Source organism: Culicoides brevitarsis, unplaced genomic scaffold, assembly GCF_036172545.1.
Source record: "Culicoides brevitarsis isolate CSIRO-B50_1 unplaced genomic scaffold, AGI_CSIRO_Cbre_v1 contig_115, whole genome shotgun sequence".
Classification (NCBI taxonomy): Eukaryota; Metazoa; Arthropoda; class Insecta; order Diptera; family Ceratopogonidae; genus Culicoides; species Culicoides brevitarsis.
In genome coordinates, this window is record NW_026973499.1 from 1 (window position 1) to 11,193 (window position 11,193).

General features: G+C 35.7%; 2 protein-coding genes across 2 annotated transcripts; one reads left to right on the forward strand and one right to left on the reverse strand.

The window, feature by feature from the left end:
* Window positions 1-3,501: 3,501 nt before the first annotated feature.
* LOC134836667 (protein outspread-like) lies at window positions 3,502-7,895 on the reverse strand. The gene is made up of 5 exons (XM_063851844.1): window positions 7,593-7,895; window positions 6,841-7,122; window positions 3,919-6,783; window positions 3,718-3,857; window positions 3,502-3,658 (listed from the first exon to the last, which is right to left on the reverse strand). Exons 1-5 carry the CDS (start codon window positions 7,608-7,610, stop codon window positions 3,502-3,504), a joined length of 3,462 nt encoding a protein of 1,153 aa, XP_063707914.1. The 5' UTR covers window positions 7,611-7,895.
* Window positions 7,896-9,232: 1,337 nt separating this feature from the next.
* LOC134836666 (Golgi phosphoprotein 3 homolog sauron-like) lies at window positions 9,233-10,969 on the forward strand. The gene is made up of 6 exons (XM_063851843.1): window positions 9,233-9,452; window positions 9,617-9,765; window positions 9,976-10,222; window positions 10,279-10,454; window positions 10,514-10,618; window positions 10,674-10,969. The coding sequence occupies exons 1-6, from the start codon at window positions 9,383-9,385 to the stop codon at window positions 10,818-10,820; spliced, it is 894 nt and encodes a 297-aa protein (XP_063707913.1). The 5' UTR covers window positions 9,233-9,382; the 3' UTR covers window positions 10,821-10,969.
* The last annotated feature ends 224 nt before the right edge of the window (window positions 10,970-11,193 follow it).

Sequence of the window (11,193 nt, forward strand, 5' to 3'; positions counted from 1 at the left end):
AGCGAACTAAAAAGGAATAAACAAGAGCCCTGTGGTAACAAAGTCGAAAGAAATGCCAAGTAAATAAAGTTACAAAATTTTTGAGAACAAAAACTTGAATATAAAGGATTTATTTCAGTGTACGTCAGTATTAATAATTATTCTGAAATAAATCCTTTATATTCAAGTTTTTGTTCTCAAAAATTTTGTAACTTTATTTACTTGGCAATTTTTCCGACTTTGTTACCACAGGGCTCTTGTTTATTCCTTTTTAGTTCGCTTTTTTTACTATTTTTTTTACTTGACGAATATAAATGATCTATTTTTGAAGTTGAAAACTTCTTGTATAACAGGTTTTTTATATATATTTTTTTAAATATATTTTTTTAATATATTTTTTTAATATATTTTTTTTTAATTTTTTGTTATATTTTTTTAAATTTTTTTTATATTTTTTTAATATATTTTTTTAATATATTTTTTTTTAATTTTTTGTTATATTTTTTTTAAATGTATTTTTTAAATATATTTTTTTAATATTTATTTTTTAAATATTATTTTTTTTATATATATTTTTTTTAAATATATTTTTTTTATTTATCACTTTTTAGTGTTGTACAGAAGTAGTTTTTAACATTTATTTTATCATAAAATTTCTAAAAACTAAAAAATGACCTACAGAAAATTCATTGTAGTGACCGCCTTGGGTTAAGAGGTGTCATTTGTATGGGAGGTCCATTTTAGAGAACCGTAGGACAAAAGTGATGTATGGCAATGTTGTGCGTCTCGACGAGACAAACATTTCTGCATCATTAGATTTTTGAAATTTGCACTGGGATTCGGTTTAAATTTGAATTTATCGTTTATTTTTCGTTATAATTTCGAACTCTTATATGGGGAAAATTTTTTGTGCATTGGGATCATGCCTCGATTCCACAAATGGGACCTGCCCAATGCAAAATAAACATGACCTGTAGAACAAATTTTCCTTCTATCTATTATAGGAAAGCCGTAAAATCGGTTCCAACAGACTGACAAACCCCTCATTGACTAAATATAAAGGATCTATAATAAGAGGTGTCATTTGTATGGGAGGTCCATTTTAGAGAACCGTAGGGTAAAAGTGATGTATGGCAATGTTGTGCGTCTTGACGAGACAAATATTTCTGCATCATTAGATTTTTGAAATTTGCACTGGGATTCGGTTTAAATTTGAATTTATCGTTATAATTTCGAACTCTTATATGGGGAAAATTTTTTGTGCATTGGGATCATGCCTCGATTCCACAAATATGACCTCCGCGATGAAAAATAAGCATGACCTGTAGAAGGAATGAACCTTCTATCTATTATAGGAAAGCCGTAAAATCGGTTGCAACAGACAAACATACCCGATACTGACAGAATATAAAGGATCTATAATAAGAGGTGTCATTTGTATGGGAGGTCCATTTTAGAGAACCGTAGGGTAAAAGTGATGTATGGCAATGTTGTGCGTCTCGACGAGACAAACATTTCTGCATCATTAGATTTTTGAAATTTGCACTGGGATTCGGTTTAAATTTGAATTTTTCGCTATAATTTCGAACTCTTATATGGGGAAAATTTTTTGTGCATTGGGATCATGCCCCGATTCCACAAATGGGACCTCCGCGATGCAAAATAAGCATGACCTGTAGAAGGAATGAACCTCTTATCTATTATAGGAAAGCCGTAAAATCGGTTGCAACAGACAAACATACCCGATACTGACAGAATATAAAGGATCTATAATAAGAGGTGTCATTTGTATGGGAGGTCCATTTTAGAGAACCGTAGGGTAAAAGTGATGTATGGCAATGTTGTGCGTCTCGACGAGACAAACATTTCTGCATCATTAGATTTTTGAAATTTGCACTGGGATTCGGTTTAAATTTGAATTTTTCGCTATAATTTCGAACTCTTATATGGGGAACATTTTTTGTGCATTGGGATCATGCCTCGATTCCATAAATGGGACCTCCGCGATGAAAAATAAGCATGACCTGTAGAAGGAATGAACCTTCTATCTATTATAGGAAAGCCGTAAAATCGGTTGCAACAGACAAACATACCCGATACTGACAGAATATAAAGGATCTATAATAAGAGGTGTCATTTGTATGGGAGGTCCATTTTAGAGAACCGTAGGGTAAAAGTGATGTATGGCAATGTTGTGCGTCTCGACGAGACAAACATTTCTGCATCATTAGATTTTTGAAATTTGCACTGGGATTCGGTTTAAATTTGAATTTTTCGTTTATTTTTCGCTATAATTTCGAACTCTTATATGGGGAAAATTTTTTGTGCATTGGGATCATGCCTCGATTCCACAAATGGGACCTCCGCGATGAAAAATAAGCATGACCTGTAGAAGGAATGAACCTTCTATCTATTATAGGAAAGCCGTAAAATCGGTTGCAACAGACAAACATACCCGATACTGACAGAATATAAAGGATCTATAATAAGAGGTGTCATTTGTATGGGAGGTCCATTTTAGAGAACCGTAGGGTAAAAGTGATGTATGGCAATGTTGTGCGTCTCGACGAGACAAACATTTCTGCATCATTAGATTTTTGAAATTTGCACTGGGATTCGGTTTAAATTTGAATTTTTCGCTATAATTTCGAACTCTTATATGGGGAACATTTTTTGTGCATTGGGATCATGCCTCGATTCTATAAATGGGACCTCCGCGATGAAAAATAAGCATGACCTGTAGAAGGAATGAACCTTCTATCTATTATAGGAAAGCCGTAAAATCGGTTGCAACAGACAAACATACCCGATACTGACAGAATATAAAGGATCTATAAAAATATATTTTAATGTTATTTTTAAAATAAATTTTTAATTTTTTTTTTTTGAATCTTTTAAATTTTTTTAACGATTTTAGGCCGCTCCAAATGAAAATCAAAAATAAAGTCCAAAATTTTTGAAAATAAAATGGGGGGGGGGGCAAAATAAAAAAAAAAATTTGAAATACTATTTTCATACAAAATGACAAAATTTTTAACTATTTTTGAGTGTTAAATATTTTTTATTTATTTTTTTTAATTATCTTTTTTGAGATTTGCTAGAAAATAGATTACATATTAAAAATGAAAAAAAAAAAATTCATAAAAAATAACTGTCAAAAAAATTTGAAAAATAAATTCTGTAATTTTGTAAAAAAAAAAATTAAATAAGAAAATTTATGTTAAATTACGATTTTTTAAACAAAAATTATTAAAAATTTAAAACTTTAAAAAAAATTCTAAAAACATCTTGAAAAATTATGAAAATACAACAAAAAACGATCAATTTTGATGAAATTTTTAACTTTTTTTTTTTTGCCCCATTGGATTTTTGACTTTTAAAATGGGGCATCGGACTTTTTGATTTTCATTTGAAGCGGCCTTAAAAGAATTTAAAATTTTTAATTTAAATATGAATTTTTCGATCTTTTACAATTTTTTCTTACTCTCTCGTTTTTTTTAATTTTTTTTAATTGAAATTTTCTTACTTTATTTCCAGTTTTCTAATGATACTCTTCAATTCCAGCGTGTTATCTTGCGCTTCATGTAACTTTTCTTCCAGAGAGGCGACTTGCAGGCACTTGTTGGTATATTTTTCAGAGAGAGACCATATTTCTTGTCGAATTTCTTCCAATTCCGTTCTAAAAAATAATTTTAATGATTAAAAAAATGCTTAATCGTGTCATATTTGGGAACTTACTTTTTTTGTTCCTTTGTTTGTGAGTCTGAATCTGTGAATTGCTGACTTTGTCTAATAAATTCATTCTTAAATCGCAGAATTTCACGTTGCACTTCGTTCTTGTGTGCTTTTTGCATTGCATCTAGAGCTGCCAGTGTTGCCTACAGGAGAAATTTAGGTTTAGAATTTAGTGAAAACGTGAATAATAGTTAAAAATGTTACCTTTGTTTCCTCCGCTAGAGCTTGTTCCTTCTCCACCATCAATTGTTGTATCTGTTTCCGATGATTTTCCTCCATTTCTGTCACTATGGCATTATGCGACGCTCTCATGGCATCCATTCCGCGCTGACAAAGTGTCCTCAATTGTTCAATTTCCTCGCAATACCTCTTTTGTAACGTTTTTTCCGCGTCGCGTGAAAAACTCATCTCATCCGCTTCGCTTTTTGCGTGTTTCAGTGCCACCGTTTCACTTTCGCAATTTTTGTTGGTCGGATCGAAAGATGTCTCCAAATACTGATACTGATCCTTGAGTTCCTCCAAAAAGGTGAAAAACTCGTTGCGATCATGCACGAAAGGCACGTCAGACGAAAGGTCACTTGTCATGAACAAAATCTGCCCGTCAATGACAGACTTGAGAACGATAACATTCGAAAGGTCGGACAACAAAAATTTCTTTTCCGCATTTCGTTCTTGCTCCAGTTGAAAACACCATTGTCCCTCCTTGATTTTTAGCAGTACTTTGTCGAAGCAGTTGTTCAGTTCGGACACCCAAACGGCGAGCTCGCGTTTCAGACTGTGGTAAATTTTGTCGACAAAGCTCTCGAAGTAGTACATGTCCGTGCTGAACATCGTCAGGGGCAACGGGGACTTTAACAACGTGTCACATGAACGCGAAAGCAGAGCCATCATGTGATCAATCTCATACTTGACCAAATCCTCGTTCGTTTTCTTCATTGCACAATTCGTGATTTCGTTGATGATGTTTTGCAGGACATCTTCGCGCGAATTTTTGTTCTCGACAGCGAGCGAATACAACAAACACTCGATTTTTTGCTTTTTGTACTTTTCCACGAGCGCGATCAAACCCTTTTGCAACGACAAAAGCTTCTCCAGGACACTCGAGTGGTTCTTCTTCTGCGACACCAAGTACAGAATGTCGAACATGGCCAACTTTACGGGAGCATATGTCAAGGTATCGCTACTTTTCTGCTGATTACTTGCCACTTCGTTGTTGACTTTGCGACTCAAGTCGGCGATTTTCGCCTCCATCTCGCCGAGGATCGACAAATCCTTAAGAAAGTTGAATCTCTTTGGCTGCATACTCGATTTCAGGCTCTCGAAACACACGCTCTCGTATGCCAGACGCTGTATCAGGAGCTCTTTCTTCCGTTGGCACGTCAATTCGTTCTTTTCCAGCAGCAGCTGGCGTTCGTTCAACAAGCTGCAAAGGCGGTACGTCAACTTGTTCTCGATCAGCTGCACATCGTCACGAAAGACAATTTCACCGTGATCGCTGTCGGGCTGTTGTTCCTTCATTGCACACTCCCGTCCCTTGAGAGAAACACTTCGACGACGTTCCGCACGCGATAATTTCATTTTCCAGTTGCGCGCATTCTTCTCCGCCGACGTATATTTGTTGGTGAGGTCTTCGATGCGCTCCGCCATCATGGCAATGCGTGTCTGTTCCTCCACCCGAAACTTGTCCATTTCGAGTTTTAAGGCTTTGTAGTCGATTTCCAGCGTGTCGTAGATGTAATACGCGTCTTTGAGTTCTTTCTTCAGGATTCGCAACTCCTCGATGATTTTCTGGAAGCGATATTTTAGTTCGGTGTACTCTTTCGCGAGCACATGTTGCTCAATACTGTACGGATTGATTTCTGGTAAGTCGGCGAGATCGCTCACGGAACCCATGCGTCTCAACTGTTGTTCTGTATGGCTTTCTATGGTTTTTGTGTACTTTTGAGGACTTTCCACGGCACTCGATTGCTTCGCGGACGTCCTATGAGTCTTTGTTTGCTTTAATACTTGCATCATGGGTGGCTCTTTCAAGACGGGCGCCACCTCTTTATTGCTTTCCGTCTTTGGCGGCAGCGCGGGAAGACTTTCCTCAGTCTTTACGGGCTTCATGTCGATGTCATCTTTGCCGATGGCGACTTTTATGATCGTAATCCAGTTGGTACGCGCATTATTCGTTAATGCAGCCAGCGTGATCTTGCGATTGTCCCACGTAGTCATGACAAAACTGAATTTGTTCTCGATGCTGTTGTCAATTTTGATGTCGGTGACATTATTTAGATCCAATACGCCATCCAAAATTCCACGTTCTTCGGCAATGGCATCGCGATAGTAGAACAAGGCGGCTCCATTCTGCGAAAACCAATGTTTGGTCCAAACGGCGCACGTATCTTTCTTGTACAACCATCCCTTTTTCAGTTTAATCATTTCGTCGTGGATGTACTCGGAGCTTCGTGTCATGCAAGTGGAAATTTTATCGACGCCACAATCGCCATCGGGATCTCCGCGTTCTTGTGGCGTTTGTGGTCCCATTAATTCCGAAGAATTTCCATCATCGTTGATCGTCGTATGGCGCGGCGTGATATTCGCATAAATGGGAAGCGTGAGTGATCGATTCGCAGCTTTTGTACGACGCGAAAATGTCGAGCTGCTACTATTGTTATTGATCAAATTCAAGTCTTTCTCGTTATTAACATTATTATTGGCACATTCTAAACTCTTTGAACCGGTATCGCATGACTCAGTTTCTGATTGCGGCGTAAAACTGCCAAAATCGACGACATCGCCGCTGCTGCCGCCATACGAATTGGGACCCGATGACGCTTGAAAGTACATGGGCGTACGTTTTTCGCGGAAATACGCGTCTTTTCGAATGCGATCCTTGGATGTTTTCATAAAATTACGCAATTCGTTGAACCACCACTTGGTCTCATCGGGAAATGTTCCCTTAACGAAGGTACGGCGATCTGTCTCGCTGATGCACAGTGAAAACGGATGTCCTGTCGTACTTTCCGCCGACGAAATATCCACGACTTTTGTCACGTCGACGATTCCTTGTGGCACGGTGTCAATCTAAAAGAAAAAAATTTTCAATAAATTGAAAGAGTTTTGAAAAAATCAAATATTTACATGATCATCCAGCGAATACGAGAGCTCTCCATCGTCAAACAGCACGAACCACCGTCGTTGCCATCGTTTGCTGCGATACAGGGGATTCGTGAAATCCCAGTCTGGCGCGACAAACAAGTAGCCACACTTGAGAATTTTGCGTGACATCTGGTTGAACTCGCTCAACGCTTCAGCATTGTGCTCTTCCCGTTGACGAAAGCAATTGCTACATTTTCTTTTATCAAATATATTTGGCACAAACTTACGGCACTCTAATTTTCTGGTTATCATGACTGACTGTCTCTGCAAATGAAAGAGAAATAATTAAATTTAGGTAAAATCCTGAATGCCAAAAATTGTTTTGTGTTTAATGAGGTGTCGTGTGCGTAGTTTCTCTTTAACGACAATTGAACGACATCGACGACGAAACTACGACAACAAACGACACCTGATTAGTTATGCACCAACGCATAAAAAATATGATATTATTTTTGTGAGCACTGATCAGAATTTTAATGATTGGCAGTGCGCTAAATAAACACACTCCACACCACTCTCTATATGCAGCAGCGACCATAATTATTTATTATTGGAAGCAGTCCCGTAGCTAAATGAAATTTTTTTAGGGGGGAGGGGGGCACACAGAATAATAATTTTTTTAAATCTAAATTCTGAAAAATTTTCTTTGAAAATTACAATTCTTGGGGAGACAAGGCCCCTAGTACCCTATGTAGCTGCGCGACTGATTGGTAGTGAAACTCATATTACATTACATTAACTACACCACACATAGAAAAGTATTTATATTGAATATTTTCAAATACGTGGTTCGTACTAATTAATTATTGCTGCAATATTGCTGCTTCACTGGCGTTACAATTGCCATTGGCGACACCAAAGTGCCTTTTCTGACACATTTTCCGTCATATTTCCACACAAAGTGCCCGAAAATGCAAAGGAATTTTGTTTTCTCACTTTTTAAAAAATCATATGGAATCTCACTTCTGCTGTGTGTACATATATGTAATTGTATTGGTTTCAGGTCAACACTTTACACAAATATTTTTCTTGCACATAATTGCCCTTTTCGGAGCATTTAATTACCAGTTTTGCATGAAGCTCATCCGGATTCGGTGCTCGGATTGAAGATTTTCGACAAATTTCTCACTTTGATCGCCTTTTTGGATTTGTTTTCTATTTTTAAAAGGGTCTCTTGCATTCGTATAATAACAATGTGAGACGTATGTAATAAACTGACTACATATTCTCACTTTCAGCTTGGGACTTGTTGGAGTTATGTGGTGCCTGATGATTTTTTTGAAAATTTCTAATAAAATTTTGAGAAAATTAATTTTACTTAAGCTCTTAATTTATTTTTTTAACGTAATTATTAAAGGTCGAGGCATTAAAATATTTTAAAACGACTTTAATTTTTTTCAGTATGAGCAAGTTTCAGTAATTTTTTTTTTTAATTAGAAGAAATTAGGTCTTTTCATAGAAATTTTTGAACTCATAACTTAAAACGACTTAAGTTAAGACTTAAATCTTCAAGTTCAAACAAAAAACCTAAGGGGTTTGTCTTTTACTTCTTGAAATCGTATCAAAAATATACCACTTTTTAGAATATTTTTGCTTTCGAAGTTGTTTTGAAAAGATTTTTGACTTAAAAACTCAAACGGTCAGACTTAAAAGGATATTAGACTTAAGTTTCAAAAAAAATATCAAAATATTTTGACTTAAGAAGCTAAGTAAATTTTTAACGTAAGTTTAAGTTTTTAGGAAAATTTTTAAAGTTAAATTAATATTTTAACATTTAAGACCGTAAAATCAGACTGTAAAAAAATTAAGTCACAAAAAATTTTAACTTAAGCTTAAGTTAAAAATGAAATCAAAAACATGTAAAAATAAAATTTGAAAAAAAAAACTCGTTAATTTGAATATGTCAAAAATATTTGAGGAAAAGTCAATGACATATTTTTAAACTTAAGCTTAAGTCAAAATATTTTTAATACTTTTATTCAAGCTTAAGCTTACGTCGCATATTTTTTTAAACTTTAAATTAATTTTTTTACCCTGATCTAAATTTTTAATTTTTTTTCACTTTTGTTGCAATAACGGTAATTTTCAAATTCAAAGTACTTCCATTTCCCGTCACACTTCCGCTTTGGTGGCTCCAAACAGGATGTGGACCTGGTGCCTGCAGCGCCATCTGGTGGCTTATCAATTTCAGCCGACCCAAAATTAGTTCCAATTCCCAACACCAGTTTAGCACATCAGCTTCTCATTAATTGGTCATTCATCAACCAATAAAAGCATTTCAGAGACCAATGAACGGCTGTCTTACGTCGTGAAAACAAGCAAATCCACCAATCATAATCGCTCATTTTGACATTTGGGAACATATAGTCTTTATTTATCTTGCTGTTTTAGTATGAAAATACGAATTTTCATGTTACTATGAGTATTTTGATTTTGTATTCCATTTAAATTCGAAGCAACCACTTGCCTTAACCATCCATTCATTAGTTCAAGATACGAATTTTAGCCACGAAATACAGATACAATGAGCTCCGAAGGCTTAGCAAGACGAAGGAAAGTACGCTCAGATGACTCGTCATCAAATCCGAATGCAGGTATCGTCATCTTTTATCGCACACATCAACTCACTTAACCACGACGTTCGGGCAGAGGATTCGTCTTTGACGGAAAGTCACATGGAACTTTTGCGTCGCGAGACACGAATTCCCCGAAAGAGGTCAGAAAACAATTTTTTTTAATTGCTTTTTTTTTCGCAAAGATGGATCATCTCATGGCAACTCGAGTCGAAATGAGGAACTTTCGAATCACAACAGTGTGGAAGACAGCGAAACAGAGGACTGCGACTCTAAGGAAACGAGACTCACATTGATGGAGGAGGTTTTACTGCTGGGCTTGAAGGATAAAGAGGTAACATCATCACTTTTGAACATGTTTCACCTTGACAAACCTGCTCGTCTTCAACAATCGTACAACGATTCGTCGTTATTGTTTAAACAGTTGTTGATGCTACGTGAGGTTTTTTGTAACAAACCGCGTTAAAAATACATTTTTTGGAATTTTTTCACTTTTTTATAAAAAAAAAAAATATATACTAAATTTGTTAATTTTACATTTCAGGGTTACACATCATTTTGGAACGATAGCATTTCGAGCGGATTGCGTGGGTGCATACTTATAGAACTAGGACTACGTGGCCGGATCGAGCTGGAAAAGCCGGGCATCAGACGAAGAAGTCTCGCTTCCCGAAAAATCATCATAAAATCCGACACGTTAACTGGCGACGTATTGCTGGACGAAGCACTAAAACACATTAAAGAAACCGATCCGCCAGAAACGATCAAATCTTGGATCGAATATTTGAGTGGTACGTGATTTTTTCGTGATTTTTCTATGATTTTCATTCAAAAAATTCATTTTTAGGAGAAACATGGAATCCATTGAAGCTGCGATATCAGTTGAAAAATGTCAGAGAACGTCTTGCCAAAAATTTGGTAGAAAAGGGTGTATTGACTACAGAAAAACAAAACTTTTTACTATTTGACATGACCACACATCCACTGAACGACAACGTTGTCAAGTGTCGCTTGGTCAAAAAAGTGAGTTTTTTTTATCGCAAATCGCAAAAAAAAAAATTAACAAACCCTTTCCGTTCCAGATTCAAGATGCTGTTTTATCAAAATGGACAAATGATCCACAACGAATAGATAAGCGGATGATTTCACTTCTTTATCTTGCACATTCTAGCGATGTATTGGAAAATGTAGGTGAACGTCGGGTTTTTATGGCGCTTTTTAATGACTTTTTTTTTATTGCAGGCATTCGCACCTCTAAGTGATGACGACTATGAACTTGCAATGCGTCGCGTGCGCGAAATCTTGGACTTGGATTTTGAGCAGGAAGCGGCAAAAACTAACGCAAACGAGATAATTTGGGGAGTTTTCATGGCTTTCACAAAATATTGATATACACATTTCACAAATTCGTAATATTCGAGATAAGAGAATTAAGAAGTAGGTTCACTATAAATATAAAAAAATCAGTTCTATCATTCATGTATTAATCAAAATAAAAGAAAAATCTAATTTAGAAGTAAATAAAATATTCGTAAAAGTATTTTAAATTTCAATTTGCGAAAAAAAACAATTGGCTTAGAGTAGTTCAGAAATTCAAAATTAATTTAATGGTTTTTTTTTCAATTCTCAATGCTCGTCGACACGTCGGTCTAATACAAAATTAATTTAATTTTTTTTTTATTAGTCGAAAAACTTGTGATTGGTTTTTTTCGCCGCAGCACCACTACCAAATCCTCCGGAATTCGAATTGGAATGGGGAAAT